This window comes from Ursus maritimus, unplaced genomic scaffold (assembly GCF_017311325.1).
Source record: "Ursus maritimus isolate PB19 unplaced genomic scaffold, ASM1731132v1 scaffold_1, whole genome shotgun sequence".
NCBI lineage: Eukaryota > Metazoa > Chordata > Mammalia > Carnivora > Ursidae > Ursus > Ursus maritimus.
The window spans coordinates 13,808,995-13,833,434 of record NW_024423343.1 but is presented as its reverse complement, the minus strand read 5'-3'; the positions used below and the strand labels follow the sequence as shown (position 1 = coordinate 13,833,434).

Genomic DNA, 24,440 nt, shown 5'->3' with positions numbered 1-24,440 from the left:
CTGTATATTCAATATAAGTTTGGTGACTAGATGTTGCTCTCTCTCATAATACAGAACAACCTTAAGATCTCTGTATTTCAAAGTAAACTACTAAGCTTAGGAGCATGAATCTTAACTTTTATAGATATCTTAAACTTTCCAAGAATTCACTAATGACAAGAGATTCCTGAATGATATAAAATTCACTACCCTCTTGATATTTTCTAGACAGTATTGTTTATCATTATTTTCACTAACTTTTAGAAAAAAAGGCTGCAGTCTCGATCAGAATCATACCAGTATCACTGACAAAAGAGTAAGACAGCTACTACAGGGAAAACTTGTTTCTTGACTGCTGTCAGAATATTTTTCTATAAGTAATTTTACTAACATATATATAGTTAACGTATAAGTTTAAGCATTTTACAAAGAGCACACTACTTGTAATTTCAACATAAAATTCATTCCTAGTGGCAATATTTCCCCACTCAGTCTGTAAGTGTCCAAAATGAAGCTCTTAATTCAAAAGAATACATAAAAATCTTTCTTCAAACTATCTGTCAATTCAGATATTTAATGATTACTTCCAACAAGCAAAGCAGGGTGCTAGCCACTACAGGGGAGAGAAAATGCATTCAACCACTTTACAATCTCTATGGGGGAAGGGAGAAAAGAGGAGCCTAATACTAGCATTCATGTGACCTTAATACAAAGTAGAGTACAATGACTAGCACTAGAGAATGAGGAGGCTCAAAGCAGGGGCACACAGTGGGAATTAGGACAACGTACCTTTATAATTTCATACATAAAGAATATTTGCTATATGTTAAAGCAAGTAAGAAATCATCTAGATTTGGCATTGTTTTTTAAAAAATATTTGTTCTTAGTTCAAATACTAACTTAAAAAAAAAGTTGGAAAAATCAGGATTTCTCTCTGAGTACAAAGTAGTGCCATGAAAACCAGTAGCTTTTTACCTAATGGTTGGAAAGGAAAACCGAAACAAAGTAGTATACTACAGCAGGACATGAATTTTCTATCACTTGTTTAGTACTACATTCACAATGGTTAAGACAAAAGACATACATTAAAAACCACTACAGCATTAGTACCATAATTAAACTTCGGACAAGGCCACGACAGACTAAGTAGTAAAACACACAAAGCATGGCAATACGGCAATTAATCTTTTTGTTCTCTTGAGTAACACGGGGAAAGAAAAACCCTATAGTTCCACAGTACTACATGATCTAGCCCATAGCAGACAGACAAACTCATCTCAAAAAATAAGAGAGATTATAGCTCAAAATTTTCACTGTGCTTTTAAGCGGTGAAATACACTCTGCTTAAACAAGGTTTGTATTCAGCAAATAACTTGGGTAGGTAGAAGCACTTTGGAAGACAAAACAGAATTTGGCAGCTGGTGAATACAAAGCATGGTTTCCACCTGACTGCTAGTATTTTCAGCATTTCAATAGACAATTATTGAGTGCCAACTATATGAAGGAAAGGGAAAAGATGAATAAAACAGGTCCTGGGTTGGTCACTTGCTTTTTTTGTAAATATTAAAAGAACATCACTAGAAAATACAACAGAAAACAAGATAGGGGTATCTGCCCTCACAGTGCTTACAGTTTACACAATTTATGTGGGAATAGCTGATATTTAACAAATGGGTGAATTTACCTTAAAAAGCAACAGCTTAAGCTTGGCTCCCCCCAAGATCATTTCTCTTCCAATCCTTTCAAAGTAGAAGCTACTCAATTTCTCATGCCCATCCCAGGGTTGCCATCGTACTCAATTCATATTCAAGTCACTCTTCCAAATCATATTCATTAAGGGTTTGTACCCCCAGCTCAGGGAGAGCCTTCCTCCTGTCATCACCCTAAGCAACTCCAATATTCAAATGTAACAGGTTCTGTTTCCTTCAACAGCTTAAAGTTAGAAAAAAAAAAAAGAACAAGATGGCAGGAGAACAAAAGATCTGCAACAATGAAGCACTGAAGACAGCATGCCTACTAAATATTTCCCTCCACCTTCACCTTAGTCAGTCTCTTTTGGAAGACTAAAACCAATGGCTCCCACCACCCACAGGATAAAACCCAAATCCCCTATGTTTTTCAAAACCTAGTCCAACCTACTTTACCACTTTCATTCCCAACAAATGTATTTGAAGCCTTTTACATTCCATGTACACTGATCTTACCTGGTTATGCTCATGCCTACCTGCCTTTTTTACTCATGCCATTTTCTTGACCTATCTTTTGCCTTTGTTCACATGGTGAATCTTTAATCATCCTTTAAGGCTCATCGAAAGCGACCTCCTCTTTCTACTTTGTCCTGAATTCCTCCAGCAAAATAATTCTCCTTCAAATCTGATTACCTCACTAAAATTGGGAGATTCTTGCTGACAGGCATAGTGTCTTTTTGGTAGATGAAACACAAGAGACTCAATATCTGTGGGCCTCTGAACTGAATCTTGTCTTTGCTAACAAAAATCGTATTCCTGAGTGTTTCTATCAATGTCCTTTTGTAATTCACTGCAACCGTTATATTTATATTTTATACTTAAATGCCATTAAAAAAAAAAAAAAACCCTCTACATTCATTCACATTTGCCTAGAAAGAAAGGAAAGGCACTAAAAAAGCTTTATTATAAAAGCTAAGTCTATTAAGTAATTGGCTTACAAAACAGTCTAGAGCTTACCAAGAATACCAACTTCATTTCCACATGTAATTAGTACCCTCACAGAAATACTTTAATTTACTGGTGAATAAACATAATATTTAAAATTCTGGCTCTTTTCTTTCTCCCTTCAAAAATGGGGAGAAAAATCAATATATTCAAAAAACACTTTACATAGAGACATCATTTTCAGCAAATGAAACCCCAAAAATGGGGAGAAAAATCAATATATTCAAAAAACACTTTACATAGAGACATCATTTTCAGCAAATGAAACCCCAAAAATGGGGAGAAAAATCAATATATTCAAAAAACACTTTACATAGAGACATCATTTTCAGCAAATGAAACCCCAAAAATGGGGAGAAAAATCAATATATTCAAAAAACACTTTACAGAGACATCATTTTCAGCAAATGAAACCCCACATACAGAAAACATGGTGTTATTTCACAAGAAGACTTTTTTTTCAGTTTACCACACAAACAAAAAAACCCCAAAAAACCTCAAACAAGAAAGCCATTTAAAAATTTAAACTATTCTTCAACTAGGAAGATCGGTAGGAGAAGAAAGGGATAAAGAAAGGGGGGGTAATCAGAAAGGGGAATGAAGCATGAGAGACTATGAACTCTGAGAAACAAACTGAGGGCTTCAGAGGAGGTGGGGTGGGGGAATGGGATAGGCTGGTGATGGGTAGTAAGGAGGGCACGTATTGCATGGTGCACTGGGTGTTATATGCAAGTAATGAATCATCGAACTTTACATCAGAAACCAGGGATGTACTGTATGGTGACTAACATAATAAAAATATAATTATAATAAAAATATAAAAATAAAAATAAATAAAAATTCAAACTATTCTTCAAAGCTTCAGTTTCTCTACCTATAAAACAAAGTGCTTATTAGAACTGATCAAATTACTAGGCACAGATTCAAGTGCTTTAAGTCTAAAAACATAGGTTCCCCAAAGGCAAGGACCTTTGATATAACGCAAGTGCCTGGTACATAAGAGGTCCTTGATAGGAGTTTTCTAAATGAATGAAAAGTCAGCACGATCAAACTCCCTTATTTTGCCTTCCACCCAAAGTAAGAGATTATTTGAAGAACAGGATATATGAATAGAAAGACTTTTTTTTTCATTGTGTGGATGTAATTCCACTTACTCAACAGTCTATTAGTGAACATTTAGATAGTTTTCAGCCTTTTTAAGCATATAAATGCAATGTTAAAATAAATATTAGTATAAACACTTTTTATACACATATTTAAACATATCTATAGGATGAATTCTTTTTTTTTTTTAATCTTTCAGTTTTTATTTAAATTCCAGTTAGTTAACGTATAGTATAATACTAGTTTCAGGCGTAGAATGTAGTGATTCATCACTTAAATATAACACCCAGTGCTCGTAGAAAGACTTTAAAAACCACTGAATTAAATGTTCTTAGCAATAAGAAGCTGTTTCTAGTAGAGCTAAAAAGTCAACATCTTTTTTGTTCAAACTTTCAAAGTACAAGAATTAGCTCATTTATGAGGCTACCGTATTACTGTTCAATTATTACTATAGAGTAATAATTTGAGAGAGAAGAGAAAATTAAGCATAAGGCAAATCTAGAAACCTATTAAGCATCATAAAATTGGAATAAAGTTCTTGCCACATTAAAACTAAAGAAAATTTATCCCCTGATTTTAAGAAACAATTCAAAATGGAAATATTTTTATTCTAAATATATTATGGCACAGGAAAGGACAACAGCAAACTTTAAAACTATAATCTTCCTAAGTCTTAAAAAACCAAAATTATCAAGATACATAATTATATAATTTTAAAGCTCATTTAGGTTAACAAAACCAATCCCAATCTCATTTTATAAATTAATAATCTGAAGTCCAAAAAAGTCTAATTTGTTCAAGACTGTTAGTAGCAGAATTAGGCCTAAAGCCCGGTTCTCCCTACTTTCTACTCAGTACTTTTTCCACTGCAGCTAATTCTAAATTATTTCTTATTATTAAACATGAAGTGTTCAACAGTGGACAGAAGAAGCAAAAGCAAGTTCTCAGTGACTTTACTATGAGCTTAAAGACTTTCTGTCAAGTTTAAATCCCAAACAGGAATCCTTTCAAAAATGACTCCAAAAAAATGAACAAGACCCTTTAAGTATCTTGCAATTTTATTTTCAGTTACACCTCAATAAAGCCAAAGATGGCTCCTCCCTTACCTAACCCATCCCACAAGTAACAACTGATTAGCACTACAGTTAAATTTAAAATGGTCTTTAGCCATTAAACACACACACAAACACACAGAAACAAAATGGTTATGAAAACCACAACTCTGCTAAATAGATGTGGACATTATTTTATAACTTAAGGTTAGAGCTGAATCTGGTCGTTTTTCAGTTTCCACTGCAATCCTCAAATCTACCTAAAATGTTTTAATTCCTCAGGATTAAATTCCTCATTTCTCTTTTCTGTGTGACTTCATCTATATGCTCATGATCCCCAAATTCACATTTCCAGTTCAAATTTCTCAGAGAACTAGATTTGTATATCCAATTTCATTAGCATCTTAAAATTAAACTGTTCAAATGGAGCTCCTTTTTCTACCCCAAACCTCTATTAAAAAAATGGAAACACCTTGTTGCCCAAGAACCAAAAACCTAGAAGTCCTCTTGGATTCTTTCCTCTTCCTCATTCCCTACATTCAAAGTATCCTGAATCTGAAATCTTCTATTCCCACTGTCACTATATTGGTATAAATCACTACTATCGCTCACCTGAGTTACTGGATGATTCCTTCCTACTCACCTCACTTCAACTCCTGGGCCCTCTAATTTATGCATCACACAGCAACCCGAGTATTATTTTAAAAACCTACATCAGATCATGTCACTGTCGTGTTTAAAATTCTTGAATGGCTTCCTAATGTACATATAATTAAGTATGAAGCCCTTATACCATGGCCTCAATGCCTCTCTCTCCAAACCTTATCTTGGTCCCATTTTTCCCCACTGCCAATACTTCATTCCCCATTCACAACAGGCTTTGTTTTCAATTTCTCTATTCCAGGGATTGGCAAAGGATGGCCTGCTGTCTTTTTAAAATAAAGTTGTATTGGAAAACTGCCACATTCATTCATTACATATGGTCTATTGCTCCTCTGGTGCTACAACAGGACAGAGTTGAGGAACTGCCGACAGAATGTATGGCTCAGAAAGCTGAAAATATTGACTATCTGGTCCTGTTAAGAAAAAATGTTCTACAGCCATCCCCTTTGCCTGGAATGCTCTTTTTTTTTTTTTTTTTTTAAAGATTTTATTTATTTATGTGACAGAGAGATAGCCAGCGAGAGAGGGAACACAGCAGGGGGAGTGGGAGAGGAAGAAGCAGGCTCACAGCGGAAGAGCCTGATGTGGGACTCGATCCCTGATCGCCAGGATCACGCCCTGAGCCGAAGGCAGACGCTTTAACGACTGCGCCACCCAGGCGCCCCTGCCTGGAATGCTCTTATGAGCACTTTTCTCATGAGCACCTTCTCATTCTTCAAGTCCCCTCTAAGAGTCCTTTCTTGGCCTATGTAGTTGCCCACGTCGTTTTTCTCTATCACTGTATCCTGTTTTCTTCACCATGTTTTATAGCTAAATGTTTGTTTACTTGTTTAACTGTTCTATGACTGCAGGGATCAAATGCATTTCAACATATTTTTTATACCCAAGTCAGAGGCTGGCAAATGACATTCTTTTGAATGTTGACTTATGTAATAAGAAGTCTTACATGGGTACTTTTGAGGCTTTGACAAAATGATCTATAATTTAAAAATCCTTAAAACTGGAAAGCAGAACTTTTTTCCCCCAGCATACTTTAGAAACAAGTATTAAAGAAAAGATAATCCCTGTGAATTCTGAAATGTTTTCATATTTACCAAAATGAGATTTTTTTTTTTCCTTATGGAGAGGCACAAGGGCCATATCACACTCTGAGTTTTGCTTTGTGGTCTAGAGAAATTCACTGAATTCCTTTGGGTCTCAGTTTCCTCAAAGGGAACATTCTTCTAGAGGTAGGAAGAATATATTACCAAGTTAAGAGAAAAGCATTTAGCTTTTCTATGCCTGCTTCAATTTTGTGAACTTACTTCTGAAGCCAACAATCAGCTACCTTCATCTCAGAGAAGTTCCTCCATTCATCCGCCCTGATAGTTTGTGCCACTCTGCTTTACCAAAAATGTTGCTCATATGTTTACTACTCTCATCTTGCAACCAGAGTACTAGCAACCAACTCTGTGCATAAAAACTGTATTTCACTGGAATCCTTCAACATGAAAAGAAAAGTCCTGGCTGCCTATACACCACAGCTCTAAAATGTTCACTTCAGTAGAAAATAACTTTGTTTTAAAAAAAAGTATTATTGCTTACATAGTTCAGCAAAATGCTAAAAGCAGAGTGAACAACAACAAAAAACCTGATGACTAGACTACACAGTAAGGCTTTCAGAACCACAAAAAGGAATACAATCTGTGAGGCTGAAGACAGTTACTTTCATACCACAGAACCCGGAACCATTCTCTCACCTCCTAGTCAGAAAGTGCAATGTACAAACAGGTAATATCAATTTTTATGCAAACTACACTTCTGCATACTTGGGAGAAAAAACTGAGACTTCCTACCTCAGAGCACATTCAGGCTACTGTATAATGGCTCTGCCTGTCAGTTAACAAATTTCTTTGGGCCGTGTCCCCTTCATACAGTAGTACTGTATTTGTATGGTTATTGAAAGTTTTCACAAGAGTAAGAATGAAATAAGATAAATAGAAAACACAAAAATGAAAGCATAGATACTAGCAGAGGTTAAAAGACTTAATTCAACCAAAATAATGAAATCAATCATTAGATATACTGGTACTGGTACATTTCCTAGTCAGAAATTGACTAGTTTAAATGAGCATTTGTGAAAGAAACAAACAATTAAAGAACATTTTCAGATGCTGGTGATGTATGACTAATGCCTATGTAAGAGAAAAAAAGAATTTAGTGTATATAATTTCTTTAGCACAATTAACCTGAATACATGTTCTCTGGAACATATTACAGGGAACTGCCTATATTCTGACGTACAGTTAACCTGAGATATGGGACCACTTTAAGCAACTCACAAATATGCTGAAGCTCTTAGAGTTACCATAGAATTATTGTTCACATGACTTCAATTTCTACCTAACCATGTTTCAGAGTCCAAAAATCACTTAAACAATGACTTCCCACTCTGGTCTTCCCTCCTCTCCTCACTTTTTGGATAAACCAATTCTCAACACAGCACATAACTATAGATGTTTTTTCTGCATCTGTGCCCAAACTGCAAAACAATACTTCAAAATGAACAATAAAGGCAAATCACACATTCAGGCCAACTCCTACTTGCCAATTCCTTAGTATATTCCCAAGAAGGGCTACTCCAAGTCTCTTCATCTGATTTTCAGAAGATGCATGGCTTAATTATTAGATTTATAATAGTTTTAGAACTAAAGAATCTCAGGAGATATTACTGCTAGCTCCTTCATTTTAATTATAAATAAACCAAGAACTAGAATTTAAAGGACTATAGCTTTACAAACACTGAGCCAATTTACTTGAAGCCTCTCCTGCACCCTCAATTTCACCATGTTTATTGCACCTTGATCCATTTGTCATGCCTCAGGAGCAGATCTACAAAGGAGTCAAGGACTCAGCCTGAAACCACACTGCCCAAATACTGTTCCAGCTAGGCCACTTATACTACCTATGTGCATCTCGACAAATCACTAATTCTCTGTGCCTTGGTTTCTCCACTTGTAAAATAGAATAGTCATATCCAGCTCACTAGGTTGTGACCACTAACACACGTAAAAGCACTGGAACTGAACCTAGAACACAGAAATGCTAAATAAGAGTTGTGACCACTACCATCATTCACTATGGAACCTCTGGCAAATGAGAACATGCCTCTATTCCACTCTTACTTCTCTGGTCTCAATTCCATCCTCTCTCCATACCCAAGAACTCAGTTGCTCCAATCATCTCCCCTTCAACAGCTCTAAAGCAAAACTCTCGCACTCTACATTTCTTCTTCCTTTTGATGCCAAGTTTCTTAAATTAGTCGTCTTCATTTCCCACACCTTCATACCATAGCTTGCTTTTGAAGATTCGTCCTTTGGCTCCAGGATTTTTGTTCTCTGAAGTCCAATACTTATTCCTCAGAGTACGTGCTACCAAACATCCAATCTTGATCTTCAGTTTGAGTTCCTGCTCAAGCTCTAAGCCTGTGTATCTCTAAACACAGGATATTTCTACCTGAGCATTTTATGATGATCTCACACTCAATTTCCCTCACATATACAATGACTTCTAAGGTACCCTCCAACTATAAAAATCTCCAATATTATCTAAAATAGTATCTGTCATCTCCTCTATCCATTCATTTCTAGCCTATCACTTTACTCAAATATTTCCAGGTCCTCCCCAGCTTCTAGCAAACATCCTCCCAATTCTACATTTATATCATTTTTATCTTAATCTTAAAATATTCTGTCACATTATCATTCACTTAAAAACCTCCAATAAACCTCTACTGTTAAGCCCAAATTCCTTAGCTTGGCATTCAAGTTTTTCTCCAATCTGTTCCCAAACCACCTTTATATTAGAATCCACTAATCCCTATAAATTATTACATACCTCAATCAAACTCTATTTACCACCTAAGTATACCCAATTTATTTCCATATAATCACATGACAGCTGCCATCCTGGAATGCCTTCCACATTGTTCACTTAGATCCCAAATGTCTCATGGCTCAGTTCAATTTGATACTTTCCCATTTAACCTTACAGCCCAGGATAATCTCTCCCTCATTTGAATTCCTAAGCCATTTAGTGCCTATTCAATTCACGTGCCACTTAATTATATAATGCCTCATAATGTTATCTAATGTCTGCATCATCTCTCACATGACAGTACAAACAAGGAATATCATATCTCTGTACCCACTGTATTTTTCTAGAAAGCTGTGCAGAGTAGGCACTAAAGAAACTGCTGGTTGCATGAAGAACACAATCACCTTGCTTCATGAGATACTAACTACCTGCTCATGTAATCCCATGTAAGAGAAAGAAATTATGGAAGGAATAGTAGAAATAGAAAGTAACTATTTCGTAACCACCACAGTAATAATGATTCATGCAAGAATCATCAATGGATGCTAGAACCATCATATGAAAGTTTCTTGGGGAACAGGATTATTTATACAGTCTCAAAATATATCTGAACAAATTACTTATGAATTACAAAGGGAAAAAAGGTACCTTCACAGTGGAGAAATCTGGCGGACACCAAGTGATCAAAGTTAACATCACCAATAATGGGATAAACTGACATCATGTGCCTCCTGATGTGATGCACTGAGGACACAACATCACTTATGTATTATTCCTGCCAAAAATGCATAACCTGAAACTAGTCATGAGGAAACAATCAGACAAACCAAAAACCGAGGGACAATCTACAAAACAACTGACCTATACTCTTCAAAAATGTCAATGTGCTGAAAGACAAGAAGCTGAGGAACTGAATGTGTGATCCCGGATTGGATCCTGGATCAGAAAACAAACTGCTATAAAGGACATCACTGCTACACAGGACAACTGATGAATTTGAATGTGGACTATATTAGGTAACAGTATTATATTAATGTTAAACTGCCTGATTTTGAACATTAGTCTTTGGTTAAGTGAGACAATTTCCTTGTTCTTAGGAGAAACATCCAAAGTATTTGAGGGTAAATGAATTAAAAACTTATTCTGTAATTCTTCAGCAATAATAGTAATATCAGTAATAGTAATAATAAGTATCAATAGAAAGATTAGCAAAAATGTGGCAAAATGTTAACAACTGGTGAATCTACAATACAAGAAAGCATTGTACTATTTGGTACAACTTTTCCATTTTTTTCAAAATAAAATTTAAAAAACAAAACCCTAATACCACACAAAAACTGTGAGAAGTTTTTATTTATCTGTGGTATTTTACATTTTATCTGACAATCTTAAAGCAAGACATACTTGCAGTAGAAGAGTCTGCTCTATATAAACATTTATTTCAAAAAAGCAAAAACATCTTTTTAGAACCAAAGAAATAGTTTATAATTTTAATAGCCCAACACTAACTTATGTTTTTTTTAAAAAATTCACATTTACTATAAAACTCAGTTAAAATAATGTCAATTTCAAGTGATGTGAAGTCTTAGACAATATTTTTTAAACAATGTAGTTTTACTATTTTCAAATATACAGAAAAAGCAGAGAAAGATAAAATGGACTGTTTAAGCATTTTAAGGAAAAAATAATGATCTGTAACTCATACATTAATAAACAAGCATTTGTAAACTAATAAAAGTTTGTTTCCTTAATTATAATTACAGAGAATATATTATAAATCACAAACTTCATCTTCCCTCAATTATCAAAAATTGTGATTTAGCTGATTATAAGTTTTGAGTGAGGTTTTATAATACAGCCATTAACTGATTACTATTTCTATAGGCTTCTGGGAGCCTTTAAAACTAATACTTCTAGTCAAAGTATAATATAATATATAAAGGATTTTCTAGATTCCATATAATTAGCAATAGTCCTTTAAAGTTGGATACCTTATTTATGAGATGTTCGGTAACAACTTCTCTTAGTCCAGTGTAGAGCTTTTCTCCATGTTTATGCAAAACCATTGTATAAGCATTTCTATAGAGCTCCTCAAAACTAAGACCACTGTTATTCTTACGCTGGATTTCTTGAATTGCATTTTTCAGAAGGTCCCAAATGCTGTTTACATATTTTTCATCCATGGTCATCTGTAATATCCAAGAGAGAAAAAGAGACAAAAAAAAAACACCAATGGTTGAAAATCTTTCTGTATTTATCCATATAGTAATTATCTTATTATATGGCTACGATTATAAATCTGCATGACTTATAAGGATGTTAACAGTCTGTTTTAACAAAAATAAAGGGATACATTTAAGAATAGTTTTTAGAGCTGACAGAGCAATTTTTTAAAAAAAATCCTTTAAGACCTCCCTCCCTTCTTATATGCATTAAAACCCTCCAATTTAAATGAAATCATAATCCCCGATGTTAATACTTGCTTTAGCCAAAAGTGTAAGGCACCCTTTTCCTTAGTTTATTTAGTAGAATACAAGCTCAGAGAGATCCTCAGACAGAAAGACTTCCGTGATTTAAGAAATGATTTAGGGGGTGCCTGGGTGTCACAGTCGCTTAAGCCTCTGACTCTTGGTTTCGGCTCAGGTCGTGATCTCAGGGTAGTGAGGTCAAGCCCCGCGTCTGGCTCCACACTCTGGGCAGTATCTGCTTAGGTTTCTCTCTCCCACTCCCTCTGCCCCTCTCCTTGTCCTCCCTGCTCTCTTCCTAAAATAAATAAATCTTAAAAAAAAAAAAAAATTGAGGACATGAACACTATTTTCCTCTCCTGAAGATTTACAGAGCTCCTTAGCAAATTAAAGATTGGAGGAAGACCTACAATTAAAAACAAAACAAACAAAAAACCCCCACATTTTCTGTTTAACCTAGCATTCTTATTTTCTTCCTTTCCCAGTTTAGATTCCACAGTCCATCATTTGTAGCTACCTTGTACACACCCATGAATCTCTTGCCCCTCCCCCCACCAAAATACTTGCCATTCTAAACCCCATCTGCCCACCTACTCTTCACACGCACCCACGTGTGTAGCTGAAAGTAAATGTATAACGTACATACACCCATATTCAATACATCTCAGTTTAAATTCATAACCACTAACCACAGGGGGCCCTGGGTGCAACCCCATAATCCTACATTCTAGACTACTGACTCTACCTTCCTAGATGATTTTACGCCATCTCCTCCATCCTCGCTCTAGGATAATGACTTGCTTCCTGTTCCATTGAGAAAACAGAAACAATCTGAAGACACACTGTACAAACCCCAAGAATATCCACCAATCTATATGATTATGTATCAATATTCTACTGTACTGTTCTTGTGCTCAAAGTACCAAGTTCTTATACTCAAATAATAGACAGGGACCAGAAACACAGGCATCATCAAGGACTTACTAGAAATGCAGAATTTCAGGCTCCACCCAGACCTACAGAACCAAAATCTGCACTGTGATCCCAGGTGATACCTATACAGAATGAAGTTTAGTTCCATCCCAACTCACCTTTTCAAGGACCTCCCTTTATCAATCTCCATTCTCAGCATCATCACATTCTTTCCTCTCTGCTAAACAATTTCCATCTGCATTCAAAATCATCAGTTTCCCATCCTAAAAACAAATCCTCACAAACCCACCATTTCTCCAGTATCATCCAATCTCTGTCTTTTCCATTTACAGTAAAATCATAGGACTTGAGACATTTCTACATTCGCTGTCTCCAAGTCCCATTTTTCTCATATCTTGAATCTATTCCAATAAGGCTTTCATCTCTACTGTTTCACTGAAACTACTCAAGAAGGTCACCAGTGACTTCCGTCCTGTTAAATCTAAATGGTCAGTCTTAGTTCTCATCATTCTTGACCTATCTGGCAGCAAATGAAAGAGCGGATCACTCCTACTACTTGAAACAGATTTCCTCACTTGCCTTCCAAGCACTACAATCTCCGTTTTTCTTCCCATTCCTCTAGATCCTATTTGTCAGCCTGCTTACCACTTCTTTCCCCTCACAGCAACCTCCAAACCTGAACAAAGTTCTTTGTCTAGCCACAATTCAATTTTCAGGTGAAGCTGATTTCATCTATGCTCATGGCTTAAGTTAACCCCTCTCCCCTTGATACCAGAGTCCTATATTCAGCCATGTTTTCAATGTTTTCACCTGAATACCTACTAGGCATCTCAAACTTATCTAGTCCGAAACAGAAATCCAAATCTTTGCCCTTAAGTCGTCTTCCCCAGCTGTCTTCTCCAAAGGAGCAAACGTCCACTCCGTCCTTCCAGTTGTTAAGGCCAAAAAAGCTTGTAATCCCCTTTATTCCCTCACTTTGATTCTAATCCAAAAGGAAATTCTGTTGTCTCTACCTCCAAAATGTACCCAGAATCAAACTCCTACTCACTTCTTCCACTACTACTAACCTTGTCCAAACCACCGTCATCTCTCAGATCTCCAACAGCCCCCTAATTTGTCTGTTTCTGCTCCTGGCCCACTATCACAGAGTACTAACCAGTGACCTTCTAAAAGTGACATAAATGTCACTTTTCTGCTCACAACCCTCAAGTGACTTTTCATTTCTCTTGGAGCTGAAGTCAAAGTTCTTATACAAACTACAAAACATTATTCGATCTGATAATCTGACTTCATCTATTCTTCCTCCTTGTTCACTGTTCCAGCCACACTGGACTCTCTTTGCTATTCTTTGGACTATGTCAACCAGGTTTGTTTCAAGGTGTTTGTATTTGCTACTCTCTCTGTCTCTCAAATGTTCTTCCCTCAGGTATCTACATGGCTTATTCACCTTACCAATCTCAAAACTCTGTTCAACAATCACCAGAAAATGAAGTTTTCACACTCCATTTAAAATAGCAGTCTCCTCCTACTAGTCACCCCCAAATTCCAACACCACATTCCTTATTTCTTTTTCCTTATTTCATTTCCTGGCCTCTCTCCTCCCATCCAAATGTCAGCTCTATGAAGGCAAGGATTTTTTTCACTGAGGAATCCCTCAGCCACTGAAGTAATACATGGCATATAACAGACATTCATACTTGCTGATGGAATGATTTCCTTATAATCTATGACTAAGGAGCTGTTATTACGCCACATAAAACCCACGTGTTCTGCACTCACAACCTGGGAAACATGGCAACAATTACTCATCAGCTTTACACGTATTTCTGACCTGGAATGGACAGAAATTACTGAGTGGAATCCTCTCCAAAGAGGGTAGGAAGAAACTTTTGCAGGTGATGAATATGTTTATTGCACAGATTATAGTGACAGCTTCCCAAGTGAATACTTACCTCCAAACTCATCAAGTTGCATACGTTAAATATATGTACAGCTATTTGCATGTCAATCAAACCTCGATAAAGTGGTTAATGAAAAAAAAAAAAAACCACACTCCTTCCAAGCTATGTCCAATGGGTATGAATGTGAAAGAGTGAGGAATGTAGATAGGCAAAATAGTTCTTTCAGTTACCGTAGCAGTAAAATATCAGTTCAACCCTCAATCATAGAGGATTCTTAAGCAGGTGACTCAAACAGAGCCTTATTATTCTAATCTTTTCTGGAGTGCTTAAAAGGAATTCTGTAAAAGAACTTCTTTTTTATTACTTAAATCTTATTCAAATCCCAGGTCTAGTAGAGACTTTTCTGAAAAGGCCTTAAGAGAATTTACCCCTAGGTTGAGACTACAATCTATTTTTATCAGATGTCCTGATACACAGGATGCCATCCATATAAAATATTTTAAATAAGATGTAGCTGTTCATAAGTTTTCAAAAATAAAAGATACAAGTCCACATGATAATGATGGCCTCAAGTACTCCATATACAGAGGTTATAAAAAAGCAGACTAAGACATCATCTCTCAATATTAAATAATGAACATATAAAGCAGAACATTCAGAACAATTCCAGAGAAAGACCAAAGTTAATGTGGACTATAAACTCCAGAGGTAACTATACTGTGAATACTTGAGCAAAACTTCAACAAATGATCTTTTCAGGCTGTATAAAAAGAGTCCATGAAAGCTAGAAAATATACAAAAAGGTTCCTACCCATCATGAATTAGTAAATTTTCTATTAAAAACTAAAGAATTTAAAAAACATAAACCAAACACTTCGAATGTTGCAGAAATACCCTTACATGATAATAAATCATTTCTCATATATATAAATCAAGAGTTGATTTATAATCCAAGATTCTATACAGTACTTTCCTCAGTATTCATGTTTTATAGACAAGAGCAGAGATGTAACCACAGACAACAATGTTTAGGTATAAAAATTTTCAAGTAAATGAAAAAATAAATCCAGAGGCATTAAATGACTTACCCCAAATCTCAGAGCAGAGATTAGAATTTATATATCCCCAAATCTAGTCCAAACCGCTGGACTCACATTACATTACATCGTGCTAATATAGTATAGTCATATCACAGTGTGTCACTGATTATCTTGGTAAACACAGTGTGGTATACTAGTAGAAAACTTAAGTTCTGCTGTCTAAAAGGCCTGGTTTGGTGTCATGGCTTTGCTAAACTAACAGGCCATGTGACATTGGGTAAATTACTTAACTCTTCAAAATCTTTATTTCCTCACTTGTAAAGCAGGTTTAACAACAGTATCTATGTCAGGGGAGTATCATAAAGATTAAATAAGAAAGAATGTCAGTAGAATTTAAACCAGTCCAGGGCACAGCAGAATCCCTCACACGTCTCCAAACTGTCATCTATGGGCATCAACTGTCAGAAAGAAAAAAATAACTTTTCAAGCTTAATAGATAAACAGATATGAGCTAAAACAAAAGTACCTTAAGGGTACAAGGATGCTAAATACAAGTCAGTATAATGAAGCCTTCTTTTGGAAACACTATTCCCTACTTCCTATCTCCTATTCCTCCAGTGCCATTTAAAGCATTTTAATCCCCAGAGCTCTGTCCTTGGCTCTTTTCACTGGGTCACTATGTGTTTCCAACTATTATCATGGTTACAATTACTACCTACACATCTAAAGTTCTAAAATTTACAAGACACCAGATTAGCAAGAGATTCTGGAGCCACCTAAAACTGTACACAAAATTTTGCAAATGTGTGCATTTCTTTTTCCTGGATGATGAGTCCTGAGCTCTTATCAGATTTCCCAAGAAATCTAGCCCACATCTCAAAGAATAAATTACTGATTTAAATGTTAATTGCTCCCAAATCTGCATTGCCAGCCCAGATGTTCCCCCAAAGTCTAAAACTACCACATTCAACTGCCTGCTGGACATCTAAAACCAAAGGTTCTGAAGATCAAACTTATCAGGTCCAAAAACCCTGTTAAACTCATCCTCCAAACACACACATATCTTCCTTCTGTATTCTCTAATTCACAAGCCACCTAGTTATACATGTTAGAAGCCTATGCTTTAACTTTTCTTGTTTCATCTCTCATCCCCCTTTCATTCAAACACCAAGTGCTGCTAACAGCAGGCCCAAGATATTTCTCAAATGTTCCCATTCTTTCATCCTGCATACTATTGTCCTAAAGCCTGTATCTAGATCACCATGACAGCCTTCCAACTATCATGAACTCCAATAACCTCTTAGAATTGATCGTCCTCAGAATCACCATTTAAAAAATAAACATGAGCACTGTAGCCCTGATCAAAACCCAACTCTCATTAGTAACAGGGGTGGAAGGAGGTACTTTAAAACTACTCAAATCTAGTCTATGCCTACTTCTCTAACTCTACTCACTACTTTCACTCACTACTACCTATCTTACATTTATTCCCTGACAACATTAAATCAATGGTTTTTCCCATCCAATGACACACCACCCCCTCATTCGCCATCCTCCTTTGTCTTCTTTATCCAATTCTTTACATAATCTCTGAACACAGCTCGTATGTCGCATCTTCTAGGAATCCTTCCCTGACTTCCTCAAGCAAAGTGGACTCCTTCTCAGCACTTTCACTAATACTCAGGTCATATCTTATCACTACACTTTATACTGATTCATAATTATCCGTGCATCTTTTTCCTCCAGTATACTAAGAGATACTTAAGGGGTTATGCACTGTTCTTTAATGTCACTTAGACAGCCATAAACAAATGTCTGGTGAATGAATATTGCTTTACCTATATTATATTAATGCAATTTTGAACCTTTAAATTAGTAAGCACAAAGATATGGAAAAATATTTTAATGTGCTTATCTACAGCAATTAGTGTAATTTTAAATAATCAAATTTTCAAATAAAATACAATAACGTGCAAGCAACGGACTCTTAAATTTCATTTATCAAGTAGTATTTTCAGATTTTCCTATTCACTTAACTGTTTAGTCATTAATTTTATTAATAAATGTTAACTAGGAGGAAAATCATAGGCAGAAAAGGCCATTCAAGAGAGGATCCATAAACTACAATCTTTCCTTAAATTAAGCAAGTCCAAAAACAGTATGCCAAAGGAAATGGGCTTCAAGTGCAGATTCTTACATATGTATGCTTTGGTCTTGGCATCAAGTGAACATGTCAGTAACAGTGGCAAAATAATTATGTTACTCATGAACTTTAATTTCTCACTCATCCTTGGTACAGAATATATTATTAACTATCAATGAAAGTTAAAAGGACTAAATGTTAAACTCTAATGTCATCAATATGTTAACCATAAAAACATCAGTCTGTATTTCACTCAGAGCCATAAAACTTAAAGGCCTTAAGACTGTGTACTTTTTAAAAAAGAGTAATAACGTACTTTTAAAGTAACAGGATAAATTATTCAAGCAGGATTTTAAACTCATTGATGAAACCGATTTCCTTAGGTTCCATTAATTGCAAATACACTCAGGAAGGAATTTTGATAATAATCTGTAGCAAAACAATAACATAATAAAACACACACACACATTTAATGTCTGCTAATTATTAGACATATATAGTATTGTCCAACAAGTTCAAGTTATAAAGTGATCAGCAGGGAAGGTAAACTCATGTAGCAAGAAAAGAAACAAAAGCTCTTTTTAAAGGAAAGGTATAATTAAGCATTCTTAAATGCTTATGGTTTAACGAGACTTTTAAAAACCAAATCAAGACTTTAATTTTTAAAAGTGACCTCCACCCCCTTGCCTCTTCCTAATCCAGGATTACAATTTCCACATTAGTAAGTATCAATAACAAAAATAACCCTCAGTCTTTATTTTCTTTCAAAACATTTTTGATTATTCATCTACACTATTTCAAATGATATAAAAACAACCTTTAAAATCCCTGAATTTGGGGACACCTGGGTGGCTCAGTCGGTTAAGGGTCTGCCTTCGGCTCAGGTCATATCCCAGGGTCCTGTGATCAAGTCCCGCATGGGGCTCCTTGCTTAGCAGGGAGCCTGCTTCTCCCTCTGTCTGCCGCTCCCCCTGCCTGTCCTCGCGCTCTCTGACAAATAAATAAAATCTTAAAAAAATGCCTGAATTTGAAAGGATATCAGTCTATTATATACTTACACATCTTGAAGGTTCTGTAATAATCAAGAGTTGGAGAGAACTACAGCATGAGCCAATTAAAACTAAAATGAAGAGAACTGTATTCTTTACATCCACTATATACAAAGCACAAGAAGTCCTTAGTCCCCTGTGAATAATTTTCGACAAGAAATTTAGAACAGGGTGGGTGGGGGAAAAGGGTGAGAATTTGAAATTCCAGGCAATTCAGAATGACACAGCTAGAAAAAAATAAACAAGGAAAAATGCTTGATCTTAATTTTGAGCTTCAGCCTCAAAAAAAGGTTGCTCTGGTACAAATATCTGAGGAATGGCAGTATTCTAGTCGGATACAACTCAGCCATAAATTATGTAAGGAAGCTCCCTCCCAGATTATAAGCACCTTGGAATAACATAAAGTCTCTCTTCCTTTATTTTATTGCACCCTTTATAATACATGGCACAATGCCTACGTGACTTTCAAAAAATATGACTTGAATGTGCTCCAGTTACAGTTAATAATGATGATGAATCTTATTTGATGACCAACAGCTACACAATGACTTATAACATCTGCAAGCATCCCATTTATCCATCAGTTAATCTTTAAGCAACTTCAACCATCAAAAATATAACCAAAGACCCAAGTGTTAAGGAAAACAGTACAATGGGATACATTCAGACTTTGCCCAAGTTATTTAACTTTCCAGAATTCACTTTCCTCAGATGCTTGTGGCAGAAGAAATAGGAGATGACTATGTAGCAGTTAACAAAGTCTGTGAAAGCATCTGGCACACAGCGCTTGTTCAATACGTTCATTTCTTTCTTTACTATACGAAACTGACATAAAGCCTTACTTAATGACTTAACTTGAATGTAAAGCTGAGACTGATGTTTGTTTAAATGGTTTTTCTGTGGTTACAATGGACATCAGATGGGTGCAGAACTGTGCTGCCAAAAGTAATAAAACTGATGTCAAGGGAGCAGAGAGAAAGATTATCAATTAGAAAAGTACAGAAGCCTGGGATAATTCTGTGGAATCACAAACTAAGTCTCACCTACATTCATTTGGACTCTAGTATCATTATGGAACAGTAAATTTATAATGCGAAAGCTAAATCATCAATAGAAGGTTCAATTATAATCTGCATTTCAGTCCTCAATGTTAGCAGGCTGTTCAAAAATCAATTTGAAAATTTGGAACAATTTTTTTTTTCAAATACCAAAGATCAAACTTCCAGATTAGCCTATTAAAGCCCATGTTAAGTCACAAATGACTTGAGTACAGACAATGTGATTCAAATATATCTCCATGAATGACTTGCTTATATGAAAAAATGTGTGTAACATTTCATGGTCTGATGATAATCACAGTAAGATGCAATTTTAAATATTCTCACTGAAGCAAGAAGTCTGTCACTGTCCTACTATTGGTGCTGTTTTCGCTAATGAAAAAAAAAAAAAAAAGAGGGCACCTACTGGGCACCCTGATACACATTTTATCCATAGAATACAATATTCATCTTGACTGGAAATCTTGACACATAATAATTAGAGGCCTTCCCTATTAAGAAAATTACTTATACTTTATATCTAAGTGCACATTTGAATTCCATGTTTCCATCCTACAATCTTAAATTATTAATTTTAATCAAAAGTGACAATATTTTCTTCTCTTTAGCTTAGGTAACTTTTCTCTTTTTTTTGAAATGGGTAAACCCTGTTTTTCTAAAACTATGATAATGTGTAAAAAGCTCTACAAATTGTAAATTAGTTTACACTGGAATCAGCTACAGACAATCCAAAGGAAGAGGGAAAAAACATGTGAAAAAGTATAAATTACCAGTTAGCTTTGTCTTTGAATGAATCTAACTGTAACCAAATGTGATATCATAGCAAAAGCCCACTGTATGAAATTATTACAAAAAGCTGGTATCAAATCTGTTCAAAATTTCTCTAAAACTACCAATTCACACAAAAAAAGAGTATATAAAAACAAAGCTAATTTCCCACTGCTTCGTACTACTATTTAACCATCATCACTGAAATAAACAATTATTTTAAAGAAAATTCTAAATCCAAGATAGGTAGGTGACTTTTCCAACAGCACACAAAATGTTTTATGCCACAAGAGAAATCACCAGCATTCCATTCCTAGACTTATGTACAAATACACCTAATTAAATGAAATTTTTAGAGCTGGAATGAGCCAAAGATAATCACAAATTAAAACCTCATTTTACAAATGAAGAAACTGAGGCTAAGTGGCTTCACCAGGATCATAAAGCTAATTAGAGCAATGAAGAAATCCAAGCGTCCTAAACTAGGTGTCTTTCCGCTAACCCCAGGTCAACTCAAATCACCTAGGTGCTCAATATTAAGATGTCTTTTTATAATTGAATAGGCTAATGTTAACAATGAATTATTATGGCTATATGCATGTTTCAGTTCGGTCTAGAGAAAAGAGCCTTTAACTTAAATCAGGCTTCTAGTCACGGTTCTTCCATAAATTCAAGTCCTGAAAGTATCCCCTGGATAAACTATCCTCGCTAGTCCTCCCTTTTGTCATCTATTAAAGTAAGATCAGAAAGGCTGGCGTCTCTCAAAATCCCTATTAGCTTTTTAAAAATTAAAATATGAATACAAACAGGAGTAAATAAATTACTTGTTTATTTGGCTAGAGAGAGCATTCATCAAAAAAAACCCCCACCAAAACCACTTCTTTCATGTCTCACTTGCATACACCATGTGTGAAAAAGTGAATTATTTTAAAGTATCTGATCCTTGTACTTCAAAATTCATTCTACTGTTTAACCTATTTCTTAATATGTTCTCAAAGACAAAAATTGAAGATTATATTAAAGTACTTTAACATGTTACCTTCAAAGAATCACATTTTAAAAACATATACTTAAATAAGATAAATTTTTATTAATTGAAAAAGTTAAAGAAGTGTGCTATCAGCCTTATAAAGAGGAAAGTGTTAATTCACAAGTATGCCAACTAATGTCTTTCTCATAGGTTATGACTTTGCTTTAGTCAAGTCAATACACACTAGGATACTTTAAGCAATTTATATACTCAAATTTTACTGAAAATATTCTTCCACTGATTTGAAGTTTTTAATAACTTTTATTCTCTTACAAGAAGTGCATTTACCTTGAATCTAGCGAGGCTTACACTTGCAAAAGCTCCTTCCAAGGGCCGAAAACTAATTTTGAATTCTTTTTATAAAGAGTACTGCATTGTATAAGCTTTAGGGCCCCTGGATCGGCCCCTAGCTAATAATCTGCATGGCAATCTTAGAATTAATTTTCCAATATAGTCCTATTAAGAAAGTAAATGTTTCAGAATCTAGCAAATGCTTAACAGAATACAACTAGGCAGTGCGGCGTAGTGGGAAGAACATGAATTTTTTAATAGACGCACCTGGGATCCAAATCCCAGCTCTGCCCTTTCTTAGGTGGACGTGTGATATTACACATACCTTTCCAGGTCTCTCTGAGCCTTAGATTTAAAACAGTAACAACATCTAAAGGTTGTAAGGATTTGAGATAATTATAGTTCAAAGCACCTAAAACACAACCTAACATAAGGTAGACAATGAACAAGTTGTTGTTCCTAATGTTATAAAGTAGTTTCTCATACTATCTATAAGTTGGAAAAGAAAAAGGAAAAAGAATTTATCATGATTACTTTCAAGAGGATAGGGCAAACAGATGAGTAAGGTCGTCCAGTTAAGAGTTGCTTCAGATAAGAATAACTTGCAATCATTATGTTAATGAAGTCCTCTTAGCAATGAGGTCTTGCTTTTATAGAAAAATATCTCTAAAGAAGCTTGTATTTTCTTTTTTTTTTTATAAGAAGCTTGTATTTTCTTAAAGTAGGTAAAGATATTCCTTTGAAGTCTTTATTCATTTGCTTAGCAGTTATCTTTCTCATTTAAAGAGTAAATTTGGGTCCATTCCTTTCTTAGTGATCACAAGTACAAAATGAATGAAAATCAAATTAAGAAATTTTACTTAACTACATTTTCAACTTCAAACTGACTTAAAAAAAATAAAGTAATGCTTTCTAGTAGCAAAAGCTCTGAATTAGGGGTTAAGGCAACTAAAGAATCAGTTCTCGATTTACTATTAATTGTCTCAACTTGGGCAAGTAGGACTCTCAACTTCTTAAGGCTGGATTTTAAAGCAGTGGTTAACAGAACTTTTCCAAAATGAAATCTTTTATACAAATGGCAACTTTCGAACAACTTTAAATAACAAGAGATTTTTGAAGATACACCTAATTCCACTCCTCTTATGCCTCCAGGGTCCTGGAGACTCTCAAGTTTGAAAATAATTGTCCCACATGAAACATAATACACTTCAAGTTGAAAATTCTGACTTTTTGATTAGAAATTTGTTCAAATGTCTCAGCGATGCCAGTGTTTATTAGAATGCTAAGTGAAATAAGTCAAGCAGAGAAAGACAATTATACGGTTTCTCTCATCTATGGAACATAAGAACTAAGATCGGTAGGAGAAGAGAGGGATAAAGAAAGGGGGGCAATCAGAAGGGGGAATGAAGCATGAGAGACTATGGACTCTGAGAAACAAACTGAGGGCTTCAGAGGGGAGGGAGGTGGGGGAATGGGATAGGCTGGTGATGGGTAGTAAGGAGGGCACGTATTGCATGGTGCACTGGGTGTTATGCACAACTAATGAACCATCGAACTTTCCATCAAAAACCAGGGATGTACTGTATGGTGACTAACATAATATAATAAAAAAAATACTAAAAAAAAAAAAAGAAAGAAAGCACCTTCTGACGTTCCTTTTAATCCTCACAACTTGTGAGGAAGATTGCTACACTTCCCATCTTTAAGATTAGAAAACAAATTAGGGGGGCGCCTGGGTGGCACAGCGGTTAAGCGTCTGCCTTCGGCTCAGGGCGTGATCCCGGCGATCTGGGATCGAGCCCCACATCAGGCTCTTCTGCTATGAGCCTGCTTCTTCCTCTCCCACTCCCCCTGGCTTGTGTTCCCTCTCTCGCTGGCTGTCTCTATCTCTGTCAAATAAATAAAAAAATCTTAAAAAAAAAAAAAAAAAAAAAAAAAATTAGGAGTGTATTAGTTCATTCATTCAACATTGTTGGATACTATTGTGCTGCACTGACAAGGATCAACACAAAAAGACTTGATGCCTCCTCTAAACAAATCAGGTTCTAATAAAGGAGATACAGACTATTCTTTGAAGACTTTTGGATATGAAGAAAAATAGTATGGTAGTTACCATGACAGGGAAGACAGGAAAAGAATATCTTCCTTCTCTGGGACCTGAGGGAAGGCACTGAGAATGAGTAAAGATACAGGTTAAAGGCTACAATTGAAAAGGAAGAAAGCTGAAGGAACTTACACAAGATAACATTAGTTTTTCTCAGTGAAGCAATAGTTAAGTTTCTGGAAGAAGGGAGATAAGAGAATTCTCAATAAAGAGCTTAAGGACAGTGATTAAAGTTTGGAATAGCTCCCACAGGAAGAGAGAGAGGGAGCTTACTGGGGACACACACACGAACATAAAACTGCCCAGAGGCCC

At 35.5% G+C, this 24,440-nt stretch overlaps 1 protein-coding gene across 1 annotated transcript in view; it reads right to left on the bottom strand.

Moving 5' to 3' along the window:
- CUL3 (cullin 3) overlaps nt 1-24,440 on the bottom strand; it is a 95,051-nt gene that overhangs the window by 63,306 nt on the left and 7,305 nt on the right. Inside the window, exon 2 of the mRNA XM_040639814.1 lies at nt 11,338-11,535. Coding sequence (XP_040495748.1) covers nt 11,338-11,535 — 198 coding nt within the window. The remainder of the gene's footprint in view (nt 1-11,337; nt 11,536-24,440) is intronic.